Below are 26,839 nucleotides of genomic sequence, written 5' to 3' on the forward strand. Positions count from 1 at the left end.
GAAGTGCGCCTGCGTTGCGACTTCGCTTTCGCTGGGGCTGCTGGGGCGTAGGCGTCGGGGATGCGCGCAGGGGCGCGCGCAGCTGTTGACTAGCTTCTTTGCTCGTGCGCGCAAGAGCCCAAACTCCAAGTGGAAACTGCAGGCGCACGAGGAAGAACGCGTGGAGCATGAAGAGGCAGGGGGCTTCCTCTGAGCGGAAACGGGCGCGGATACCGTCCGGGAAGGCCGGTGCGGAAGGTGGCGGGGGAGGGGACGGTCGGCCGACTCGGCTCCCCGGGGCGGGCCGGCGGGAGTCGTGGTCAGTGGTGATTTCTTCTGGAGTCGTTTCCTCAGCTCCTTCCAGCCCCTTGGGCGGCACCTTCTGTTTTTGAAGCGTTAAAGGTGTGGAAACGGAGGGCGTGACGAGGGGCAGGTAGCCTCTCTCTGACGAGGGGCAGAGATTGGCTCTGCTGTGGAGCCAAAGTTCGAGTCCCGGGGTCCCCACATAACGGCCGGGCGACCCTGTGCAAGTTGGTTAACTTCAGCTTCACGTTTTATCCGTCGCCACACGAGGATGCCAGTACCCCCCGCACCAGCAGCCAGTACTCCGCTGGGTTAGTTAATTGTCGAGCGCGGAGCCCAGTTCCTAACCTGCAGTTACCTGTAGCTGCCACGGCGGGGACGGGGCATGGTCCCTAAAGCCACGCAGCTACGAAGTGGCCGAGCTTGTGGCTGCTCCAAGTCCCGAGTTCTTCCTGAGTGCCAGGGTAGGATGGCATGGCAGGTGTCAGAGAATTTGGCAAGTCCCTCTTCCTCTTCCTCCGTGAACCCTTGGTTCCTCCAAACGATGACCTCAGGACTCCTTTACCTTCTTAAAAGTTGTCGAGATCCTCAAAGATCTTTATGTGGATTACATCTATCGATTTTGACTGTATTAGAAATTAAAACAAATTTTTCTTTGGGAGGCCAAGGCGGACGGATCACCTGAGGTCACGAGTTCGAGACCAGCCTGGCCAACATGGCGAAACCCCATCTCTACTAAAAATACAAAAATTAGCCGGACGTGGTGGTAGGCGCCTGTAATCCCAGCTACTCGGGAGGCTGAGGCAGGAGAATCACTTGAACCCAGGAGCGTAGGTTGCAGTGAGGCGAGATCAGGCCATTGCACTCCAGCCTGGGCGACACAGCGAGACTCCGTCTCAAAAAATAAAAATTAAAAAAAAACCAAAAATTTAAAATATTGATCGATTGATGGATTAGAAAATAACCATAGTAAGCCCATTACACGTTGACATATTTTATGAAAAAGAAATGTTCCTAAACAAAAAAATCAAAGAGTGGGAATATTTTATATTTTTGCAAATTTCTTCAATATGTCTTAATGGAAGACAGCTGGATTCTCATACCCGCTGCTTCATTCAGTCTAACATGTCAAGTAGCCTCTTGCAGTGAGCCGAGATTGCACCAATGCACTCCATCTTGGGTGACAGAGTAAGACTGTCTCAAAAAAGAAAATGCCTCTCACTTGTGAGAGAATTAAAGTGAAAAAGGCGAATAAAGTCAGTATTATTATGAAAATGGTTGTCACCCTACAGACGCTGAAAAGTCTCAGAGGCCCCCAAAGCTACCTGAAGTACTACACTTTGAGAGCTGCTGCTGCTTCTCCTTTGATCTCTATAACTTTGTTGCTTGGGAGAACTGCCTTGCTCTGCCTTCTGTCGTAGCCTTTTTTAAACATCTCTTCATCTTCTCCTGCCTAGGGTCCTTTCTTATGTAAGGCAAATAGTCGCCCGGCAGCATCAGCATCAGCCAGTGCCACTGATGTGACAGCTGGTCTGGGAGCTATCAGGAAACTCATGGAGTTAATGCAGAGCTGTTGGTTAGGAGCATAGGTTGACACTTAACCCTTTTTGAGTTTGAGACCGATCATCTTTTTTGTTTTTGTTTTGTTTTGTTTTTTGAGACAGAGTCGCTCTTGTCGCCCAGGCTGGTGTGCAGTGGCCTGATGTCGCCTCACTGCAACCTCCGCCTCCCAGGTTCAAGCAGTTCTCCTGCCTCAGTCTCCTGAGTAGCTGGGATTACAGGCGCCTGCCACCACGCCCAGCTAATTTGTGTACTTTTAGTAGAGATGGGGTTTTGCCATGTTGTCCAGGCTGGTCTCAAAATCCTGACCTCAGGTGATCCGCCTGCCTCGGCCTCCCAAAGTACTGGGATTATGGGCGTGAGCCCCCGCGTCCGGCAGGGACTTAAGTAAGGCATAAGGCAGTTGCAGTCTGATGTTAGCAGATGATAGGTTTTTGTTTTATTTCTTTTTCAAAGTAAAAATTGCTTTTTTAAATTATAAAAGCAATATTGGGTAGAAAAAATAAAGCAATAAAGAAAAGTAAAAAGAATAAAAGTAATTTCAAATCACACCCCACCAGAAGTGGCCATTACCAGTATGTGAAGAACATTTATTAAATGTCGTTGCGTGAAGTGTGCATTGTTTTGTTCATTTTTTTAAATTATGTGCTCCTGGGAAAAAACTCAAAACTCTGTTTACATCACACTTTGTAATATAAGTACATTAATTTTGTTGTAATTATTCAGCTTTTAGTAAATATTTGATTATTGTGTACCATAGTAGATACTGTGCTTGGTGTGGGTGATGATAAAGATTTCTCACATGAAGACCTGACTTAGGCCAGACGTGGTGGCTCATGCCTGTAATCCCAGCACTTTGGGAGGCCGAGGCTGGCAGATCACTTGAGTGTAGGAGGTTGAGACCAGCATGGGCAACATGGCGAATCCCTGTCTCTACAAAAAATACAAAAATAACCGAGTATTGTGGCACATACCTGTAGTCCTAGCTACTGAGGAGGCTGAGGCACAAGAATTGCTTGAGCCCAGGAGGTGGAAGTTGCAGTGAGCCGAGATCATGCCACTGCACTCTAGCTTGGGCAACAGAGCAAGACTGTATTAAAAAAAAAAAAAAACTTAGGAACTCTAAGTCGAGTAAAAGTGATCAGATATTTATCTGCATAAATAATAAAAGGTAGAAAGTAATTCATATTTTAAGAAGGAACAATTGGGGTTTCATAACTCAAGAAGAGTTAAATGAGTTCAAAAGAGAGACATAAAATTTTCTACTTCGGGAGAGAGAAAAAAAATCATGGAAATGTTCCTTGGAAAATTTTATTCAAAGATGGAGCCAGAAGGAACTCTGGGTTGCGGAGAAGGCATTGAGGAGCCAGCGGTAGAGACTGGAGAGGTCTGAAAGCATAAGAAGGAATGAGACAGTATCCCTCTGTCACCCAGGCTGGAGTGCAGTGGCACAATCTTGGCTCACTGCAACCTCCACCTCCCAGATTCAAGCGATTCTCATGCTTCAGCCTCCCAAGTAGCCGGGATTACAGGCGGATGCCACAATGCCTGGCTAATTTTTCTATTTTTAGTAGAGATGAGGTTATACCATGTTGGCCAGGCTGATCTCCAATTCCTGACCTCATGTGATCCACCCGCCTTGGCCTCCCAAAATGCTGGGATTACAGGCATGAGCCACCACACCCAGCCAGATAAGTAATACTTTTTGATTCTTTTTTTTTGAGACGGAGTCTCGCTCTGTTGCCCAGGTTGGAATGCAGTGGTGTGATCTCGGCTCACTGCAAGCTCCACCTCCCGGGTTCACGCCATTCTCCTGCCTCAGCCTCTGGAGTATCTGGGACTACAGGCACCCACCACCGTGCCTGGCTAATTTTTTGTATTTTCAGTAGAGACGGGGTTTCACCATGTTAGCCAGGATGGTCTTGATCTTCTGACCTCGTGATCCACCGTCCTAGGCCTCCCAAAGTGCTGGGATTACAGGCGTGAGCCACCGTGCTCAGCCTACTTTTTGATTCTTGAGACTGCATACTTTACATGAATTATCTCATTTAATCCTCACTACTCTGAGGTAGGTTGTTTTATAGGAAACTTAAGTAACTTATCTAGGATCTCACAATGAATAGTTGGTGGGACGTTGATTTGAAGTCTGTCCTGCTTTTAAACCTATATTCCTTATAAAGAAGTTTAAATATATTTTGCAGACATTGAGAAACATTGTAAGAATCTTAGCTGGAATGTGATGATGAGGTCTATGTTTTAGGAAGATTAATTTGGTATTCAATATACATTTTCCTTAGTATAATTTTTTATACATCTGTCAGTGAGCCTATTTCAGTCTACAAGCATCAATTCAATAATTAATGTGATATTTTATTGCATTCATGGGCCCTAGTGTACTTACCTATTTGCCTATTATTGGACATTTGCATTTTGGCAGCAAAATGTAAACCCTTTGTGGTCAATTGGTCTGGATGGATAGAGCGTTTATGAACTCTTACCGTTCTCCATCTATTTTAGGAGCAGCAAATGGATTTCTCATGGAAGTTTGTGTTGATTCAGTGGAGTCAGCTGTGAATGCAGAAAGAGGAGGTAAGAGAAATTAGAGAATGAATGACAGTTGGCTGCCTTTTTAAGAGTCCTTATTTTTTAGAGACACACACTGAAATATTTAAAATGAAATAACATGATGTCTGGGATTTGCTTCAAAGTAATCTGAGGTTGAGAGAGGAAGGTAAGACTATAAAAAAATAGTTGCATCACATCAGGAGGACATAACGTGTTGGTTTTTTCTGTTTTTGTGATATTAAAGGGAGTTCAGGTATTGCCAGCCTAATCTATCCTTAAGGTTTTCTGTCAGCTTTTCACTAATAAATTTAGCAACCCATATTTTAGTAGTGGTTGCAAAATGGTGACATTATTTTTCACTTATGAACTAGAATACTTCTGTAAAGAACTTTCCCCTCATCATCTGTTTGGTTATGCTGAAGTATAGTTTGTATAAGAAAGGCAGAATAAATGCTTGCTTCTTTTCCCTTATTTATTATAATAATTCTTAGAATAATGAATTTGTTCTCTATCTTCCCTTGAATTGTTTTGTCACTATGAATCTAGATTTAAATATGTTTTATGTGTTTTAATCCATTGTAGTTATTCTGCTTATTGATGAACAAAATGTTCTATCTGTGGCTAGTGAGAGCTTCTTCAAGCTGGTTCCTGAGATCTTTTGATGTGACTTTGGTAGCCTAATAATTCTTTTGGTTTCAGCATTTTCTTATTCTTGAAATTGTCTTGGTTTTGGCTACTCAAAAGTAGCTTTGTGTTTTTTAAAGCGTACAATAATAAAGACCCTTTTGGGAAAGATTATGTTATTTTCTTATCAACAAAGACTCAGTATTCCTCTGTAGTCAGTTTTAAGAAACATCTTTATTTTATGTTAGTTTCCTGTACGTAGAGAGGCAACCTTATAATACAAAATTTTAAGAGAACTAGCTTAACTGTAGTTAACTCTTCAGTTTGAGTATGAGTAACACAGTGTGGCTGCAGAGTATAACTGAGTTAAAAACAGAGTTTTACTCTAGTTTTATAATCTGATTTCTCTGAGATGATTTCTAAGACTGTTCTGTATTTGGGAAAAAAATGCATATCAACAGCTTGCTGTTTAATAAGAGCTTATTTTTTTAAAATGTGCTGAGCAATGCGTTTATATTATAGGTGCTGATCGGATTGAATTATGTTCTGGTTTATCAGAGGGGGGAACTACACCCAGCATGGGTAAGTGTCCATTTTTCCCAGATTTTCTGGTTGGAGTTCATGGAACCTGGAAGCAACTGGTAATTAGTTTCGTTGGGTCCTCTACTAATGTCATGTAAACTATGCTATGGATGTTGTATCAGAAATGTTTATGGTGGTAAAAAACAAAATCAAAGATTTGATCACACATATTTCTTTCTCACATCAGAAAGTTGAAAAGTAGGTCAGTAATTGTTAATACTGGTTCAGCTGCTTTGCAGTAACATCAAGGATTAGGCTTTTATAAAATCTTTACATGCTGGCATCCTCAGTATATTGAAATCCCCTCCTGGTCTTTGTACTATTGTTGTTATACATTTTACTCATACACATATCAAAAACTCCATGCTATGTTGTTAGTTTTGTTTGAAGAGTCAGTTATCTTTTATTAAATAAGAGATGTAAATAATAAGAAAACAATCATATATTTACCCATATGAAATTACCATTTCTGGTATTCTTCATTCCTTTATGTAGATCCCGTATTTCTATCTGGTTTCTTTTTCTTTCTGCCTGAAGTACTTTAACTTTTTTTGTTAAAAAGTATGCTAGTGATGCATTCTTTCAACTTTTATATGTCTAAAATAGCTTTTTCCTTTATTTTTGAAAGGTATTTTTGCTGGGTATAGAATTCTAGATTGACAGTTTTTTTCTTTGAAGATGTTTTTCCATTGTTGTCTTGCTTGTATTGTTTCTGACAAAAAATCTATCATCCATATCTTTATTTTTCTCTATGTAATATGTCTCTTTTTATACCTACTTTTCAGATTTTTTCTTTATTACTGGTTTTGAACAATTTTCTTATGATGTACCTGAGTATAGTTATTTTCATGTTTCTTCAACCTGTGCATTTACACTTTTCATTACATTTGCAAAATTTTCAGCTTGCAGCTTTCAGCTTGTTCTCCACTGCCTCCTTCATAGACTTCAGCTATGCTTACGTTAGACTACTTGAAATTGTCCCAAAAGTCACTGATGAACTTCTCTATTTTAAAAAGTCTTTCTGTGTCTCATTTTGCATGGTTCCTATTGTTTTGTCCTTGAGCTTACTGACCTTTTCTTCTGCACTATCTAATCTGCTATTTGGCTTGCCTAGTATGTTTTCATCTCATACATTGTAGTTTTCATCTCTAGAAATTTGCGTCTTTTTATGTCTCTGATGTCTCTTAACTTTTTTGAACATGTGGAATAAAGTTACAATAGCTGTTATGATGACCTTGTCTGCCAGTTCTAACATCTGTATCAGTTCTGGGTTTGTTTCATTTGATTTATCATCTAATAATATATCTTATTTTCCTGCCTGGTAATTTTTTATTGGATGCAAGACATTGTGAATTTTACTTTATTGGTTACTAGACATTTTTGAATTCATACAAATGTTCCAAAACAGTTTGGTCCTTTTGGGTCTTGCTTTTAAGATTTGCTGGGCAAGTCTGGAGCAGTGTTAATACAGAGCTAATTATTCCTTACTACCAAGTCAGGATTCTTCTGTGAATTCTACCCAGTGCCTAAGAATTTTGAAATTTTCCTCTCGCTGGTGGAATAGGCATTATTCACAGCTTGATATGAATGACAGGCACATCATTTCTAATCCTTTTTATTGGTTCTGTCCCAGGCCTTGAGTAGTTTCTTTGCATGCATGCACCAGTCAGTACTCAGCTGAATATTAAAGGAGGTTCTCTGCAGACCTCCAGAGTTATCTATCTGTCTTCCTTTCTTTCTTCTTTCATTCCTTCCTTTCTTTTCTTTCCTTCTCTCTTTCTGTTTTCTTTCCTTCTCTCTTTCTCTTTTCTTTCTTTCCTTCCTTTTGTTTTTTTCTTTCTTTTGACAGGGTCTCACCTGTTCTCCAGGCTTGACTGAAGTGGGGTGACCATAACTCCTTACAGCTTCAAACTCCTGGGCTCAAGCAATCATCCTGCCTCAGCCTCTCAAGTAGCTAGTATTACAGGCATGTGCCACCATGTCCAGCTAAATTTGTTTGTTTGTTTGTTTGGTAGAGATGGAGTCTCACCATTTTACCCAGACTGGTCTTCAACTCCTTGCCTCAGGCAATCCTCCTGTCTCAGCCTCCCAAAGCACTGGGATTACAGGCATGAGCCACCATGCCAAGCCTATCTTTTTTTTAAAAAGTCCTTTTTTTAAATCACTGTGGTAGTCTTTGCTACTCCAGTGTTATCTTTCTGTCCTCCTGGTACTTTCTCCTATAAACTCTAGCTACTTCAGTCCTCCTGAACTCTCAGCTTTGTCTCCTTAACTCAGGGAATTGTTTTGGCTCTGTGTGGGTCCCCCATCCCTGTGCTTTGTCCTAGAAACTCTCAAGGCAGTAAATTGGGTCAATTAGAATTGACTTACTAACTTCATTATTTACCATTTTCAAGGATCATTGCCCTTCACTGCTTAATGTCCATTGTCTTGCAAACCATTGTTTCATATATTTCATCTAGTTTTTTCTTTATTATTATTATTATAGGTGGGAGGGTAAATCCAGTCACTGTTACCCTGTCTTGGCCAAAAGCAGAAGTCCCTATATGAATTGTTGTCTCCTAAGTTATGCTACTCTGAGGCTGATAATAGCATTATTTAATGTAAAAGATTTGTATATGCAACAGCCCTTTGGAATCTTCACACTAAAAGAGGGCATTCCTGGCCATTCTAAAATCCCTAGAGCATGTCTGTAAATTTGAGTACAGTCTGTTTTTGTAACACTAATTATGATTCCTTGCTTGGTATTGGACAACTGCTATCCTATGCAAAATTTGGGTTCTTTTAGCAAGAAGAAAGAAGGAAATTCATACTGGGTAAACAACTCATGGAGCCTGTCACAGCCTTATACTATTGATGGTTTATGAGCTAGCCACATATTATGGCATATTTAGGTACTTTTATGCATAGATCTCTGCATAAAATCACAAATAAGTAGAACTTTGCTCCCTTTCACATATCTCGTTAAAAAAAAAAAGTTTTCTAAATGTCTTTGCCCATTAAAGGAATATGAACTTTGAAGCTATTTAACCATCTCCCTAGTAGGTTTTAAATAGAGCTGTAATGAATTAGAAAGAAGAAATTGGATCTTGGGGAATTACGTACTGGCAGAACATTGAGCCTGGTAGTTATTACACTTTCAAATGTCACATACCAATAAAAGGGTTCTGAGTCATAAGGATTTTTGTTGAGTCAACTGATAAGTGTTTTTAAATTGTAGCATCTTCTGTTTTCTAAATTGTTCTGTTTAACCCGTTGCTATTACTTACCTTCTACCACATACACATTTTTGTTCTCAGTGTCCTCCTTCCTTTTAGAGCCGTCTTTCTCTGGTTTCCTTAAACTCCACCTTTTTCTTTTGGATGTAATATACAAGAGCAGATGTAAATGACTAATAATATATCATTGGCTTCCTTGAGCTTTTAGCTCACATTTAAATTTTAGTCTGCTTTCTTTTCTTGTAGGTGTCCTTCAAGTAGTGAAGCAGAGTGTTCAGATCCCAGTTTTTGTGATGATTCGGCCACGTGGAGGTGATTTTTTGTATTCAGATCGTGAAATTGAGGTGATGAAGGCTGACATTCGTCTTGCCAAGCTTTATGGTGCTGATGGTTTGGTATTTGGGGCATTGACTGAAGATGGACACATTGACGAAGAGCTGTGTATGTCCCTTATGGGTAAGAATTTGTATCTAAGACCTAAAAGCCTCTAATGATAATTGTATTTTTGCTCACAATATAAAAAAACATCCACAAAACCAACTTTGCAGTCATAGCTGCAGGCACTTATACTAACCTAAGTATTTCAAATAGTAGTTCCTTAGATGTTTGGGGTGGGATGTATGTGTGGCAAAGCCTTCTTAACTCTCCTCAATTGCTATAGATTAGGTTCTGCTACTGTTCCCATAGAATAGAAATTTAAGGGAAATTTACCATGGTTCCTTTAATCACTGCACCAAGAACTTCAAAAGCTATTATAGTTGGTGAGGATGGACCACCAAGTTGGAAGATGTGAAGAGGACAGAAGCAAACTACCTGTATTACTAGACCAAAGTATTTATCGAATGACCTCAGAGAGGCAAGTGATAGATGTAATGCTGCTCTTATAGTTGTCAGATTAAATGATTTCCATTTGGTGCTAAGGCATGACCATTTTTTATATAAAAATCAGAGGTTTGTGGAAAGATACGGCTTTTGAATTTGTAAGGCTGACATTTTATTATGTTAGTTTACTGTTTTGTTAGGTGAAGAAAGTATTAAAAAGTTTCAGCTAACATGAAGAATTCTATATATAGTAATCAGTGATGACATCTTCATTCATGTTGTTATATGACTCTCTTTTTATAGCTATTTGCCGCCCTCTGCCAGTCACTTTCCACCGAGGTGAGTCATTTTCATTTTAGAAGTTCTGTTGAACTTCAACAACTGCCACAACCTTTTTATGGAACACAATTCTGTGGTGTTCCAAGGTTACCAATTGTTTTTTTAGATCCTGGGACTAAAAGTTATAAAAGTAGAGATGTGCAATTTCTAGAAAATTTGAAGCCTTAGTTATGAAAAGTTGTTAAAAGTGGGTGTTGGTGGTAGTGGGATATAATAGAAAGAAGGAGAGAGTAAGTATTGCCTTCAAGTGTGTATACCTATCACAGCATTCCTAGCGAGAATCCTGAGACTCATTTTAACTAAGATTGCATTAGGTCATGTGCAACCCCAAAAGAATAAATCGTTGTGGCTGGTGAAATGAAAAGTACTGTCTATCTTAAGCCAGGCAAAACCATCCCTGGGGCTAGCAGTGAGGTGAGGTTTCACAGATACAGACTTCCTAAGGGGAGAGAAAGTTGGGTATCTGGAGAAGAATTGGATCTTATTAGGAAGGGAGAAAGGAGAACAGATGCTGTCTAGTGTTGACTATCTAGTCAATGAACAGATGTCCACTATAGTGGACAAAATTATTTTTCATTATAGCTTGTCTGCACCACAATGATTTTTTAATGTGATGGTTTCTTATAAAGAAATATTTCCGGCTGGGCGCGGTGGCTCAAGCCTGTAATCCCAGCACTTTGGGAGGCCGAGAGGGGCGGATCACAAGGTCAGGAGATCGAGACCATCCTGGCTAACATGGTGAAACCCCGTCTCTACTAAAAAATACAGAAAAGTAGCCGGGCGAGGTGGCGGGCGCCTGTAGTCCCAGCTACTCGGGAGGCTGAGGCAGGAGAATAGCATAAACCCGGGAGGCAGAGCTTGCAGTGAGCCGAGATCCAGCCCCTGCATTCCAGCCTGGGTGACAGAACGAGACTCTGTCTCAAAAAAAAAAAAAGAAATCCTATAAAAAATCAGGTAGTTGTTTTTTTTTTTTTTTTTTTTGAGATGGAGTCTCGCTCTGTCGCCCAGGCTGGAGTGCAGTGGCCCCATCTCGGCTCACTGCAACCTCTGCCTCCTGGGTTCATGCAGTCTGCCTCGGCCTCCCAAGTTGCTGGGATTACAGGCATTTGCAACCGTGCCCAGCTAACTTTTGTATTTTTAGTAGAGACAGGGTTTCACCATCTTGGCCAGGCCACTCTTAAACTCCTGACCTTGTGATCCACCTGCCTTGGCCTCCCAAAGTGCTGGGGTTACAGGCGTGAGCCACCACTCCTGGCCAAAAAATCAGGTAGTTATAATTTCTATACTCTTTGGCTACACCTTGGTAAAATGGAAGAACAGGTGTCTGTTTTGCCTTCAGAGAGCACTGCCATTGCACGTGAAAAGAAGTCTACAGTCATAAACAATTTTTTTACTTCAAATTTCTGTTCTTTTATTTATTCCAAAAGGTTTAACAAAAATATTTTCATATTTTCAAAGTTTGTAGAGTTTTGGGATTCCACATTTTTCTACTAATGTATTTAATGAGATAGCATAATATTGTTATAGTGGTGAGAAGGTGCTGCCACCAAAACAAGGAAATCCTCTGTGGTAGATTTAGTTGCCTACATACACTAAAGGGTGAAATGAAGGGGCCTGTCCCAGAGGACCACTACCACCTAATCCACTGCAGGAGAACTTCAATATCATGTAACAGTGTGAGAACCAAAGCAGAAGGAGGTTTTCTGTTTTCAGTTTCCCGATACCACTTTACTCTTTGAGGGCTCTGAGGAGGGGAGAAGTTTCTTAGAAAGTAGGATGGGGCCAGGCACAGTGGCTCACCCCTATAATCCCAGCAGTTTGGAAGGCTGGGGCGGGCAGATCACAAGGTTAGGAGATTGAGACCATCCCGGCCAACATGGTGAAACCCCATCTCTACTAAAAATACAAAAATTAGCTGGGCGTGGTGGTGTGTGCCTGTAATCCCAGCTACTCGGGAGGCTGAGGTGGAGAATCACTTGAACCAGGGAGTCGGAGGTTGCAGTGAACTGAGACCACGCCCCTGCACTCCAGCCTGGGCAACAGAGCAAGACTCCATCTTAAAAAAAAAAAGTTGGATGGAAGTGAAACTTCATATAGTCTGTTGAAAACAACTATCCTTATGCTATGAACCTTGAGTATGTGGGGTTAATAGATTAGTCTAAAATATTACTCAGTAATGAGAATGTGAGCCAAAGCCTTTTCTAGAACTGGTGAGTATAGTGTTTCATTCTACCTAGTCCAATTTTTCTGACGCCTTAGAACAGTTTCCCAAATCTGACTCACCTGCCTATCACATTTAAAATTTTACCATATGTGAGTGCTACCTGCACATTTATTTAATGATTTTCTTTAAATAAAATCTTAAGTATGTACCCATAAAAAAAAAACAAGATCATGTCCTTTGCAGAGCCTTGGTTGGAGCTGGAGACCATTATCCTTAGCAAACTAACACAAGAACAGAAAACCAAATACCACATGTTCTCACTTATAAGTGGGAGCTAAATGATGAGAACACATAGACACATAGAGGGGAACAACACACACTGGGACCTTTCGGAGGGTGGGGGTGGGAGGACGGAGAGGATCAGGAAAAATAACTAATGAGTACTAGGCTGAATACCTTGGTGATGAAATCATCTGCACAACAAACTCCCAAGACACGGGTTTACCTGTATAACAAACCTGCACTTGTACCCCTGAACTTAAAAAAAAGTTTAAAAAAAAAACTTAAGTAAATGTATTTTAAATAGAAACTTATAACTACTATAAATGGAAAACGTTTCATTTCTTATCTGCATTTAAGTAAATACACTATTTAAATGTGTACTATTATTAAAATGATTATGCACAGTGGTGGTATGTAGACTATGGTGTGCTAATGAACTGGCTCTTAGAAAAAAGAGCTGATTTGTAACATTTTTAAATTTCTGTGGTTTAAATACTCTACCTTCACTAATTTTTTTTATTATCATTAATTAAATTTTTATTTTTCTTTTGAGACAAGGTCTTGCTCTGTCTTCCAGGCTGGGGCACAATGGTGCAATCAGCTCACTGCAACCTCGACTCCTTAGGCTCAGGTGATCCTCCCATCTCAGCCTTTCGAGTAGCTGGGACTGTAGGTGGACACCGCCATGCCCAGCTAATTTTTGTATTGTACATATGGGGTCTTGCCCTGTTGCCCAGGCTGGTCTCAAACTCCTGGGCTCAAGTGATCTCCCCACCTCGGCCTCTCAAAATGCCAAGATTATAAGCATAAGCCATTGTACCTGGCCCCACCTTCACTAATTTCAGGCTGCCACTGGATTAACAGTCTGACTTGCAGAGTTCTTGAGTATTTAATAATTGACCTTTGTAAGCCAGTTCAAGCTAGGTCCAGCACGCCACTGCATGTATACTACATTTTGGGAAATGCTGCATTAAGAGATACCTGTTCAAAATTCACATCAATTTTATTTATTTCAGCCTTTGATATGGTTCATGATCCAATGGCAGCTCTGGAGACCCTCTTAACCTTGGGATTTGAACGAGTGTTGACCAGTGGATGTGACAGTTCAGCATTAGAAGGGCTACCCCTAATAAAGCGACTCATAGAGCAGGTACATGGACGTTATCTTTTTTCCCCTAAGACTCTGTTGTGGTTACTGCTGACATTCTGCTGTTTAGCCAATTTGTGAGACTATATATTACTGACTTTGTGGTTACTCTGTAGGAAAGAGCAAGCAGGCAATAATGTATATAATTCTTATTTCTTTCACACAAGTCTTTTTAATAACCAAGGCTTTCAAGATCAAATTATATATAGATAGTGCCTAAAGATCTGATCTAACTTGGATAAACACAGCAAATTTTACCTTTTCTTTGCCATTGGCATTGCAGTTTTTTTTATTTTTTATTTTTATTTTTTAGTTTAGATACAAGGTCTTGCTTGTTGCCCAGGCTGGTCTCGAACTCTTGGGCTCAAGCCATCTGCCCTCCTTGCCCTCCCAGAGTGCTGGGATTACAGGCATGAGCCACTGCGCCCAGCCAGCATTGCAGTTTTAAGCCACATCTTTTCATTGTCAGCCCGTGTATATTCAGGGGATCCCATGTAAAATTATCATCTGGAGGTAAATTCCAAAACTAAAATTATAATCTTACTTCTTCTCATCTGCCAATATAGGAGGAAATATATTTTTCTAGTTTATGAGTTTTCCTGGTGAGCTAGCATCATTTGTAGAGCACTCAGAAGGTGACTTTGTAATTATAGTGTGTCTGTGTTTTTCTGACATCAGTCTAGAGGCATTATAAGTTACTGAGAACAGACTTTGGGATGAGAGAGTTGAGCATTTGAGAGTCAGGTTTGATACTTGCTATGTGATGTTGAGTAGGTTATTAGTCTTTAAGCCTCCCTTTCCCCATGTGTGAAACTGAGATGAGTTTAATACTAATTTTAGAGTTTCTCAGAAGATTGCTAAAGATGAGATGTGTAAGAGGCTTAGTACAGTGGTTGGCATACAGTAGGTCTTAATAATGTTAGGTTCTGTTATTACTGCTATTAATAATATTAATGTTCCTGTATAGACATCTGGTTATTTTCACTTTTCTATAGCCATGAAAATAATTTTCAGAAATTTCTCCTAAAGATCTGATGTGACTTTGCTGTTCTGGGATGTAATGGTTTGACAAACATTTATTAAATATATATTAGATGCAGGACATTTGTACTGTGGGTGTAACCAAGAGCTAAGTGTCTGTGTGTAGTCACTGTCCTTACAATTTAGTGCGGAACAGGCACTTCTAATAGAGCAGGAAATTTTAATAGCGCTCTATTTTTAAAAGGTACTGTAGGAGTACATTGGAGAGGAATTAACCCCAAATTTGGGGAAATGAAGGTTGGCAATAATTAGAGGAAGCTTCCCAAAAGAAGAGACATCCAGACTGCAGTGTTTTACTTATTTGAAGGATGTTCGGGAGTTATCTGTGTAAAAGTTGGGGGCAGTGGGAGTGAGGGTGAAGGGAGTGTTGGCGGAATTGTTCCATGCAAAAGAAATAGTATAAGCAAGGGCTATAAACAAAAGCAAGCATAACTTAAAACGCTGAGGAATGACCAGAATATTGAATGTGGACAGAATGATATCCAGAGCCTTGAAAACCTTATTAAAGTTTTTATTTTTATGGTATAGTGGGGAGGCCTGAAGTGTTTTAAAACAGAAGAGTTGATGAATTGGATTTCCAGTTTTAAAAGGTTACTCACTAAGGAGTAGAAAATAAGATATAATCGCCATAGTAATGTATTGCATTTCAAAATGTGTGTGTGTGTGTGTGTGTGTGTGTGTGTGTACGTCTGTCATTTGTATGTTAATCATTGGTTAGTAGGAAGAGCTACTCAAATATTCTCATACATTAACTTTACTGAGGTAACTACCTAGTAGTGTAACATACTAGTTAAAGCATAGGCTTTGTGATTAGACAAGTCTGTGTTTAAACCCTGGCTTCGATGCTTGTTAATAGTGACCATGGATACATTACCTAGCCATCCTAAACCTCAGCTTGCTCTTCTGCAAAGTTAGGATAATAATAGCACCTACCTCCTAGAATAGTTGTAAGGGATTTCTTCAGGTTTTAGCACTTAGTAATTATTCTATGTTATTAAATCTGACACTTAGTGATTGCTCTGTATTATTAAACCACTTTGATAGCCTTAGATAAGCATACACTTCTAAATAATCATGTGGGGAAGGCAAAAAGAAGTGGTAGAATTCATTTCTTTTTTTTTTTTTTTTTTTTTTTTTTTGAGACGGAGTCTCGCTCTGCCGCCCAGGCTGGAGTGCAGTGGCCGGATCTCAGCTCACTGCAAGCTCCGCCTCCCGGGTTCACGCCATTCTCCCGCCTCAGCCTCCCGAGTAGCTGGGACTACAGGCGCCGCCACCTCGCCCGGCTAGTTTTTTGTATTTTTTAGTAGAGACGGGGTTTCACCGTGTCAGCCAGGATGGTCTCGATCTCCTGACCTTGTGATCCGCCCGTCTCAGCCTCCCAAAGTGCTGGGATTACAGGCTTGAGCCACCGCGCCCGGCCAGAATTCATTTCTTTAAAAATATTATTTCTCTATGTTTTGGAAAGCCTTGATTTGGAAGAAACAGGCAACTGTGACCTCCATTCTGAAGTGATTTCAGCTTTTTAGATAATCAATGTTTTGTTTTATGGATGCTTTATTCAGGCCATTTGAGAATATGAAACATTCTTGTTCCATTTATTTCTCTAACAATTTTTAAATTATATGAAATAGCCACTCCCCTCTTTCAGTCTTTTTCGTTACCTTGCTTTATTTTTTCTTTGTTGTACTTATTGTTACCTGGAATTTTATTGTATAAATATCCCTGTGCATTGTCTCGTCTTCCTTGAATGTTAAGCTCCATGAGAGCAGGAACTTTCTCTTACTCACCATGTCAGGGAGGAAAAACTTTCCTTCTGTCCTCAGGGTTTGTTATTTGGGGGCCTGCAAATTAAACTGACTAAAGACAGATTAGCAGGAGTAAAAACAGATTTTATCACATACATAAGTACATATATATGTAAGTACATACAGAAGTTCACAAAGAAATATGACTCAGAATTGGGGGCTTATATACCATCTTAATAGGTGAAGGGGAGGGAGAAAATGGCACTTATTGGGGGGAAAAATGACTTTTTGGAAAGATAACTTTCTAGAGACAAATTTACTATGCTGGACATCTTATCCAAGATCCCAAAGAAATAGAGAAGATCTAGTAAAAATTAAATATTAATAGTAATTTTTAAAATTTAATATATTCTGACTTATGTTTCTATTCTCACTGCCTTATTATCCCATTCAAGAGAAAGATATTAAAATTTACTTGTTTTTTTTTTTCTTTTTTCAGGCAAAAGGCAGGATTGTGGTAATGCCAGGTATTTATTTATCTATCAATTCACTAGCATAACACTGAACTGTAGTGGAGGAAGAGCAAAGGAGGCAGGAAAATGTGAGAGAGAGTGTTAGTACATTGCATATTAGTATATGATCTTCAAAGAGAAGAATATATAGTTTGATTAAAATGTTTAAGACTGGGAGATCTGTGCTAGAATTTAAAAGTTTAGATAAGAAGGAAAATATTCTAATAGGGATTAGCTCAAAGAGGAGCGAATAAGGAAGTAGGTAGAGATTGAGGTTTCTCCATATTTGCGCTCTCATTATATAGAATTTTATGAATTTGGATGTTCGTCTCTGGTGAGGCACATCAAATTTGATGCTAATCAAATTTTGTTTAGGACAAATGTCCTAATGAACAGGGTTTAAGCAAAGGTTTAGGCAACATCCTTAGGTAAAATATAATACTCTCTCAGTTCCTGAAAATCTCTGATTGCCAAATTATTTCTTGTAACCAGAATTTAATCATATGATCCTGATGATAACCATGAGATCAGTTAAGTTCATAATGGCTAACTAGAAATGAACAGTTGGAGCAGTTTTTAAAGAATTAGATGTACAACCTAGAAGAGTGAGACAAATGTAAAGACAATCTTAATTTTTTTATTAAGTTTCTCAAACATATAAAAAAAAGTAGAAAATAGCATAATGAATACTCATATGCTTAGTCCCTAGATTTAACAGTTTGCCAAATTTGTCTCATCTTTCTTCTATCCTGAGGTATTTTATTACAGTTAAATTGAAAGCATCATGACATTTTATCTTTACATATCTCTTAAAAGGGTGGGATGTTACCATAACGACAATTCCATTGTCACACCTATCACAATAAACATTTAATACTCAACTTTCTCCGATTGTCCCCGCAATGGTTTTTATAGCTGATATGTTCAAACTAGGATCCAGTCAAGGAACAAGCATTACATTTTTGGTTATCTTTTGTTTGTTTGTTTTTAGAGATGAGGTCTTGCTATATTGGCCAGGCTGCACTTGAACTCTTAGCCTCAAGCGATCCTCCTGCCTCAGCCACCCAAGTAGCTGGAACTACAGTTGCACACTGCCATTCCCAGTTCTATTATCTTTTAAAATATCTTTAATATAGATGTTTTTCCTTTTACTTTTCTTGCTTTAAAAACTTTACAGAGTTTGGGCTGGGCCCGGTGGCTCACGCCTATAATCTCAGCACTTTGGGAGTCTGAGGCAGTCAAATCACCTGAGGTCAAGAGTTTGAGACCAGCCTGGCCAACATGGTGAAATCCTGTCTCTACTAAAAATACAAAAATTAGCCGGGCATGGTGGCATGTGCCTGTAATCCCAGCTACTTGGGAGGCTGAGGCATGAGCATCACTTGAACCAAGGAGGCGGAGGTTGCAGTGAGCTGAGATTGTACCACTGCACTCCAGCCTGGGTGACACAGCAAGACTCCATCTCAAAATGTAATAAAAAGTTAGGATCTATTTACCCTGTAAAATGTACTACTTTCTGGATTTATCAGATTATTTCCTCTTGATATTGTTTAACTTGTTCCTCATGCCTTTGTATATCCTATAAACTAATAGTTAAATCATAAGGCTCGAATAGACTGCTTAAACATTTTTGGTAAGAATACTTTATGGGTGATTCTGCGTATTACATCATATGACATCACATCAGAAGGTATTTAGTCTCTCGTCATCTCACTACTAGTGATATCAAGACTGACCTAGATAAAGAGTAACTTTTAAAAAGAGGCTGTGAACCTGGGCAATATAGTGAGACACCATCTTTATACCAAAATGTAAAAAAATTAGTTGGGCATGGTGGCGTGCTCCTGAAGTCCCAGCTAGTCTGGAGGCTGAGGTGGGAGGATTTCTTGAGCCCTGAGGTCAAGGCTGCAGTGAGCTATGATCGCACCACTGCACTCCAGCCTAGGCAACAGAGTGAGACTCTGTGTCAAAAAAAAACAAAAGGCCATATAAGGGATATTGTCAAATATTTAGGAAGGCTTTTGACCTGTAACAAGTCCTTGAAACATGAGCAAAGAGAAAGTATATATTATCTGTCAAATTGTGGTCCTTTTTGGTTAATCAAGGAATGTTAAAGAGACTTTCTGAGTGTGATGCTTTTCCATTTAGCACTAAATATATATAGTCTTGACAACTAATACTTAGACAATTGTTGACATTAAGAGTACCTTTGTTTAATATGCAATTGTTATCGGCTATGTGCAAGGCATTACTTGGGATGCAAAGCTACACAAGAAACCACTTTCTCAAGAAGCTGACTCAGGTCAAAAGATGTTAAATACAAAAATATTTGTGATTTCTTTAACAAACCTTATCAGGCAAATGTTAATTATATGACAGTTATATATATTATATGCTAATTGTGTGATAGATATGAAAACAAATAAAGTAATCCTACTTGAGGAGCTCACAGAATAGACTTATAAACAAATGTATTACAATTTCATGTGAATAAGTACCAGCAAGTAAAAACTCCTAGGTAAGTCATTCTGAATGCCTAATAAGTATTCATCATTGAGATATACAAAGAGGTAGTTGCCCTCTAGGAACTTTCATAATGAAGCCTACAACATATTTAGACCCTGGTTTCTTCATCTATAAAGAGAAGAATATTAAACTAGTTCTGTGGGATCCTTTTTAACCATAGAGCTGTGTTAGTTTGAGTCTGGAAAGATGTATTACTTATGTACTCAAGTTGCTGATAACTAAGCAACATGTGTTTCAGTAGCCAAATGTTTTGTTATTTGTTAGAAGGAATAGAAGGAAATAATATATTTGTCTCTTAATCCTTACAATAAGCTTGTGAGGTAGGCAGTATTATCCCTCTTTTATTGGCGAAAAAGTTGAGGTCAGCGGATTTAAATAATTTGTCTAAGGTCACGTAGCTGTGAAAAGCTACAGTGATAAAGCCAGTCTAAATCTACTCAGCCTGTATTTTTTCTATTTCTTTCTTTTTTTTCTGAGACAAGGTCTCACTGTGTCACCCAGGCTGTGGTGCAGTGGTACAGTCTCAGCTTACTGCAGCCTCCGCCTCCCAGGTTCAAGCGATCCTCCTACCTCAGCCTCTTGAATAGCGGGGTCTACAGGCACCCCCCACCACGTCCAGCTAATTTTTGTATGTTTTTGTAGAGATGGGATTTCACCATGTTGCCCAGGCTGGTCTCAAACTCTTGAACTCAAGTGATCCTCCTGCCTCGGGCTCCCAAAGTGTTGGGATTACGGGTGTGAGCCACTACACCTAGCCTTTTCTCTGTTTCTTAAGGCTCAGTGATATTACTGTACCACTAAGGAAAAAAAGACAAGTTAATGAGTCTGAAAGAGTGTGTAAAGATAGGTTATTTCAGCATCTTTAATGGCTTGAGATACAAAGTACATAGTTTTAAAATATTGAGTACATCCTATAGGGAGATAAGGATATAAAGATGAATAAACTAATTTCATATTTATGATATACTGGTATCAATTCAGAATGTGATTCTTTATAAATATTTAAAAGATTATTCATCAAAACAAATGTCATAAAACATTTGGTGGTACAGTTTTAATAAAGTAGAATCAGATTCTTCTGTGATATGAAGTATAAAGCTGATATCGTAACTAATAACCTGTATAATACTTTGCATTATTCCTGTTTCCGATGAAGTCAATGTAGTCTTTACATCCGGGGCTAGAGACAGAACCTTAGAGGTTCTCATTCAGGCACATCTCTGAGGTTGTGCTTTTGTAGATTTTTTTTCCTCAAACCTATCCTTAACTTTCTTTTTAATTTGATTTTGCTTTAATTGAGGGGCAAGCAGGGATAGCATTGTTGTATTAGCCAATGGACAGATAAGATTCTATCATACATGTTCTATAACCTTAATGGTACTTCCCCAGAGTCTGTAGCCTATATATCTTTTATCACTTTTCTAATCTCATTCTAACTTGGTAGGGAGAGACTAATTTTTGAATCAATGAGAAATTTAGTTTGGTGATTCCAAGTGAAGTAAGCAGTCATTATTCCTTAAATTTTATGCAAAATTCTATTTTACTTAATGTGTTACTTATTCTTTCCAACAGGAGGTGGTATAACAGACAGAAATCTACAAAGGATCCTTGAGGGTTCAGGTGCTACAGAATTCCACTGTTCTGCTCGGTCTACTAGAGACTCAGGAATGAAGTTTCGGTAAAAATGTTTTCTACAATTCAAATAAGAAGGATGAGATTAATTTTTACTTTCTCCCAAACAGAAAAACTTTATATGGGGGCATGATTAACCAATGGAATGTTGTGACTACTACATAAGTATTATAGTTGTTTTTATAGTTGAAAAACATTTCTAAAATGGTTCGTGTCCTGTCTTAAATAAACAGGCTCTTTGAACATAGGTGAACCTTGCCTTGTGAAGGCATTGCTGAACTTTGACCAGTTAATAGTAAACAAATTCCACGGTTGAGCTTCAAATGAGTCAGATATGCACATGTGCCCACTCGCCTAGGATTTCCTGTAGCAAAGTTAATAACTATGGTGTAAGGATGGAAGAGTCATAGTCATTTTTCTACCTCCTACTTTTAGTGCTTAGTCTTCCCTCACATTTATTCTCTGTTTTCAGTTATTTTGAAATTATATTACCATTAAGAAATTGTGACTATTATATGGGGTTTTTTAAATACTTAAGAGGACTCTTACAATTTAATAGTAGTTGAATGTTTCTGTTTATAAATTGGGAAAACACAATGTAAAAGAAATAAGATGGCTGGGCAAGGTGGCTTAGGCCTGTAATCTCAGCACTTTGGGAGGCCAAGGCGGGTGGATCACTTGAGGTCAGGAGTTTGAGACCAGCCTGGCCAGCATGGCGAAACCCCATCTCTACTAAAAATACAAAAAAAATAGCTGGGCTTGGTGATACGTGCCTGTAATTAAAAAAAAAAAAAAGAAGAAGAAGAAGCAAGAGCCTTAGAACTTAACAATTCCTGATATAAAATCAAGTATACTGTCTGGTGGATTCAGCTGCTGGATATTTCAAGTAATTAATTGATGAAAATTATGGAATATAGTAGTCTAGCATACTTGACTTACCCTTGTATCATGAAGTAGTCTATAAAATGAAGCGGCAGCAGGAGGGCTCATTTAATAACATATCATTATCTGTTCCTTTATTATTTCTATCACAGAAATTCATCTGTTGCTATGGGAGCCTCACTTTCTTGCTCGGAATATTCCCTAAAGGTAACAGATGTGACCAAAGTAAGGACTTTGAATGCTATTGCAAAGAATATCCTGGTTTAGCCAGACCTCTCTGAGAGACATGGATATCACAGGATGAAGGTAGAAGTATAATCTGCAATTCTCTGTGACACAGCTTTAACCACCTTCTCTGGCCAGGACAGTTGCAATCTTTGTTTTAAGTTTCACATGGCCATGGAGAACGTGCCCAAGAAGAAAAAGAATTTGAAACAGAGATACAGTCACTTCCTTTGCTTAGTCTTACCAGCGATTGTCATCGTGGTTAAAGCTGGTCTATGCTTCTTCCACAGACAGAAGCTTAGTCTTGTTTTCAGTGGAATTAATTGATGAACTGGAAAAATTTAACTGCATGGTATGAATTCAGAGTGTGACTTAAGAGTCAATTCAAAGCAGTATTTTGCTTTTTCATTTGTAAAATAAAAATGTCCACTCTTATAGTATAGTCTCTTATTCTTTCACTAAATACAGTCGGTAGCCTACAAGTATGAAAGGAAAAATGTTGTCTCATTTTTTTCTTCACTTTCTCTTTTTATTATGTGCTGATTGGATATGCTGCTTTGGGCAAGATGTTAAGGGTACAGAGTAAAATGGTGCAGTGTGAAAATTCCCAGACTTGGGAAGCAGGATATCAAAGTTCCTAGACTTACAAAGACAGACGTGAACCCTGACATTCAACAGGTTACTTCTTCTGTAAACAGAGAGAAATGGCTTAATTCTAAGATCCATCTGACAATTTTCAAAGACCTATAGTAAAAACTAGAGTGGAGTTAGGAAAGTTATCAAAGCAGCAGTTTCTTTCTGCTGAAGTCACAGATGGGAGAGACAGATTCTAGTGATGAAATATTTTTCCTATGACCAGGTCCCAAATGGTGAAGTTCATCAGTACCTGTATCTGTCACTTTCATGTTTATAATGTCATTTTACACAAACAACACACTGGTAATAGTACTGTTGTTCCTATCTTAGGAGAGTAACTGGAGCATAAAGAGCTTCCCCTTGGTCAGGAAGCCTTTGAATAACATGCACAGATTGTGTACTATGAATGTTTATATGAAGAGTCTTGCCTTTATTATTTATTTATTTTTGAGACAGAGTCTCACTCTGTCATCCAGGTTGGAGTGCACTGGCCCAATCTTGGCTCCCTGCAACCTCTGCCTCCCGGATTCAAGTGATTCTCCTACCTCAGCCTCCTGAGTAACTGGGATTACAGGTGTGTGCCACCACTCCCTACTAATTTTTTATATTTTTAGTAGAGATGGGGTTTCATCGTGTTGGCCAGGTTGGTCTGGAACTCCTGGCCTCGTGATCTACCTGGCTCAGCCTCCCAAAGTGCTGGGATTACAAGCTTGAACCACCACACCCAGCCTAGATTTTAGGGACTTTGATCTTTCAGGATTTCAACATTTAGGATTATGGCATTCAGGATTGTGTCTTTGGGGATTATGATCCAAACCCCTCTTTATGTGTAAAGCACAGATGTACATACAGTCCGTAACAAATATATAGTGTATCTATAGTATTAAAATTTCAGGAGAGAGGAGTGTTTAGGGAAAAGGGGTGACCAAAAAATCTCCTTAGACATAATAGTCAAGAAACACTGAATTAGGATAAGGTACTGACAGGAGAGAAAGTCATGGTTAAAGGCATAGTCATAGTTAAAGCGAAAGCAGTAAAAATGTGATATAAAATGGATTTAATGTGAACTTATTTTGCTTAAAGTGTGTCATATTAAGGAATACATCATATGAACATTATCCAGAAGTACAAAAATAATACAGGTGTTTTAAGAAATCCAAATATTGAAATAGGATGGTATTTACATCTTTTCCTGCCTTACAAATATTTATGTTAAATGTATACTAATCTTTGGACATTTTTTGGTATAATGAGGACGGTGGCTGGAGAGAGGAAAATGTGGAAGAAGCCTAGAGAGGAAATATATTCTTCTGTCTTTGGAGAAGTACCAGTTAAGATTACAACATAGCACTGGCAAGTACAGCTAATCCCCAAACAACGAAGGCATTAGGAGTACTGACCCCCTTATACAGTCTAAAACTTATATACAACTTTTGACTCCCCCAAAACTTAAGTTAAATCTTGTGAAGTCATGTACAACATCTGGACAGTTTTCTCTAGCAGGAATTTGTTTTGAGCCTGATGACTTTCATGGGTTTTTCTGTTAACAACAGTGACATCGTCAGTAATGTAATACCTTCGGATTTTCATGATGTTCTATCAGGGTTCTCTTCCATAGTGTTGACAGTCCTTTTCATAGAGGACCATATGTAAGGATCCTTAAAGGTCCTTATGATCCCTTGATCTCAAGGCTAAATTAGAGACATTGTGTTTGACGCTTTCAGGGTTGAACTCTTGTGGTTCTGCATGGCCAGGGGCATTGTTCAATATCAAAAGAACTTTAAAAGATAGTCCCTTATTGGCAAGGTACTTCTGACTTAAGGGCAAAGTGTCTCTCTTAGTCCATTTGTGTTGCTATAAAGGAATACCTGTGGCTGGGTAATTTATAAAGAAAAGAGGTTTTATTTGGTTCACAGTTCTGCACGCTACATGTTCGATGAAAGGGCCATATATTCAAAGCCAGAAGGAGTTGAGAAAACAAGGTAGACAAATCCAATTTGTCAGTATTGTGTGGTTTATTGAGGGAATTTACGGACGGAAGCATGGTCTTGGGTGGCTGCAAGACAGGTAGATCTCTGCCCCATAACCCCCCAGACCCAGGGATTATATCTTAGGAAAAAGTATAGGTGGTCTGATAAGAATGTATAGGTGGCTACAGGAATCACAGTGTACGATTTCTGCAGCAACAAGGATTGTTTTGGAGGAAATTTGTAATGAATAGGTGTTTCTACATAAAGAGTAATACATCAACTAAACATTTTGGAGGCATTCCTTGACTCAGGGTTAGCCAGGTGGATTAGCATTTAAAATAAAGTCACTTCTGTCGCCATACTGTACAAGACGCATGGCACCAGCATCTGCTTCTGATGAGGGCCTCAGGAAGCTTTCATTCATGGCAGAAAGCAAAGGGGAGCCAGAATGTACAGATTACATGGCATGAACACAAGCAAGAGAAGGGGGAAGAGGTGCCCCTTGATTGCTCTTTTTAGTAATCAGTCTGGGGAAACTAATAGGGTGAAAACTCGCTCAGTAGCAAGGACAGCACCAAGACATGCATGAAGAATATGCTGCCTTGACCCAAATATCTCCCATTAAGCCCCTACCTCTAACATTAGGGATCAGATTTCAACATGAGACTTGGTAGGGGTCGAGCAAACCATATCCAAACCATAGTATTCTGCCCCTGACCCCCAATCTCATGTCCTTCTCACATTGCAAAATATAATCATCCCATCCCCAAAGTCTGAACTTGTTCTAGCATCAATTCAAAAGTCCAAAGCCTCATCTGAGACTCAAGGTAAGTTCCTTACAGCTGTGAGTCTATGAAATCAAACCTTCTAAACTCTTCCAACTTTTGCCCATTACCCAGTTCCAAAGCCACTTCCACATTTTCAAGTATCTTTATAGCAACCACCCTCTCCTTGGTACCAGTTGTCTTTCTTAGTTCATTCATGTTGCTATAAAGAAATGCCTGAGGCTGGGTAACTTGAAAATAAATTTTATTTGGCTCACAGTTCTGCAGCCTGTACAAGCAGCCTGGTGCCAGTATATCCTAACCACAACATCATTGGTTGGACCAATCCAGAAAAAGAGTTCTGATTGTTCAGGCGCTCTTGTACAGTCAAAAGGCTGGCAGCTGGTATTTATCTTTTCCCTTCAAGGCTCAGGGGTTAGCTGCTATATAGATAAGGGCTGTCCTGATAATAAACCTGACTGCATTTGCACAAAACAGTGGAGTTAGCTTTTCCCTTTCTGCCTTAAATCTTGATGCACGATTCTCTTCCTGACTAATAAATGCATTTTGTGGCATTTTTTCCTTACTAATAAATGTGTTTTTTGGCTTTTTTTTTTTTTTTGGTGACAAACTGATGCAGACACAGAAAACCAAATACCACATGTTCTCACTTATAAGTGGGAGTGAAACTTTGGCTACATGTGGACATAAAGATGGGAGCAATAGACACTGAGGACTACTAGAGTGAATAGAGAAGGAAAGAGGGAAGGGCTGAAAAACTACCTATTGGGTACTATGCTAACTACCTAGGTGATGGGTTTAGTCATACCCCAAACCTCAGCATCTTGCAATATACCTTTGTAACAAACCTGCACATATATCCCGTGATTCTAAAATGAAAAGGAAAAAAAAAAAAAAGCCCCTTGTAGGCTGGGCACAGTAGCTTATGCCTGTAATCCCAGCACTTTGGGAGGCCGAGGCGGGTGGATCACTTGAGGTCAGGAGTTCAAGACCAGCCGGGCTAACATGGCAACACCCCATCTCTAGTAAAAATGCAAAAAAAAAAAAAAAAAATTAGCCAAGCGTGGTGTTGCGCACCTATAATCACAACCACTCAGGAGGCTGAGGCAGGAGAATAGTTTGAACCTGGGAAGTGGAGGTTGCAGAAGGCTGAGATCACACCACTGCACTCCAGCCTGGGTAATGGAGTGACTGTCTCAAAAAAAAAAAAAAAAAAAAGCTATAATACACGTTTATTATATTAAACATGTTTCCCTAAGTTCTGTTAGCTACTCCAGCAAATCAATCAAACCTGAGGGGG

The 26,839-nt window shown here is 39.2% G+C and overlaps 1 protein-coding gene across 3 annotated transcripts; it reads left to right on the forward strand.

Annotated features, from left to right (window-relative positions):
- Positions 1-24: 24 nt before the first annotated feature.
- Positions 25-22,583, forward strand: CUTC (cutC copper transporter). Of its 3 annotated transcripts, XM_005566166.2 has the most exons (9): positions 25-228; positions 4,360-4,431; positions 5,554-5,613; positions 9,078-9,287; positions 9,957-9,992; positions 13,455-13,588; positions 16,871-16,898; positions 20,982-21,087; positions 22,076-22,583. In XM_005566166.2, the coding sequence occupies exons 1-9, from the start codon at positions 168-170 to the stop codon at positions 22,188-22,190; spliced, it is 822 nt and encodes a 273-aa protein (XP_005566223.1). In that variant the 5' UTR covers positions 25-167; the 3' UTR covers positions 22,191-22,583. The 3 variants fall into 3 exon arrangements, 2 of the variants coding, with proteins under 2 accessions (XP_005566223.1, XP_045217292.1); XR_012418065.1 differs by lacking the exon at positions 16,871-16,898; XM_045361357.1 differs by lacking the exons at positions 13,455-13,588; positions 16,871-16,898.
- Positions 22,584-26,839: the final 4,256 nt, after the last annotated feature.

The sequence above is a fragment of the Macaca fascicularis genome, chromosome 9, assembly GCF_037993035.2.
Source record: "Macaca fascicularis isolate 582-1 chromosome 9, T2T-MFA8v1.1".
Classification (NCBI taxonomy): Eukaryota; Metazoa; Chordata; class Mammalia; order Primates; family Cercopithecidae; genus Macaca; species Macaca fascicularis.

Excerpts from the sequence above, each read along its gene's own strand:
- CUTC (XM_005566166.2), top strand. The coding sequence starts at position 168 with ATGAAGAGGCAGGGGGCTTCCTCTGAGCGGAAACGGGCGCGGATACCG. Across the intron at positions 9,288-9,956 it reads GCTGTGTATGTCCCTTATGG|CTATTTGCCGCCCTCTGCCA; the intron begins GTAAGAATTTGT and ends CTCTTTTTATAG. Across the intron at positions 9,993-13,454 it reads GCCAGTCACTTTCCACCGAG|CCTTTGATATGGTTCATGAT; the intron begins GTGAGTCATTTT and ends TATTTATTTCAG.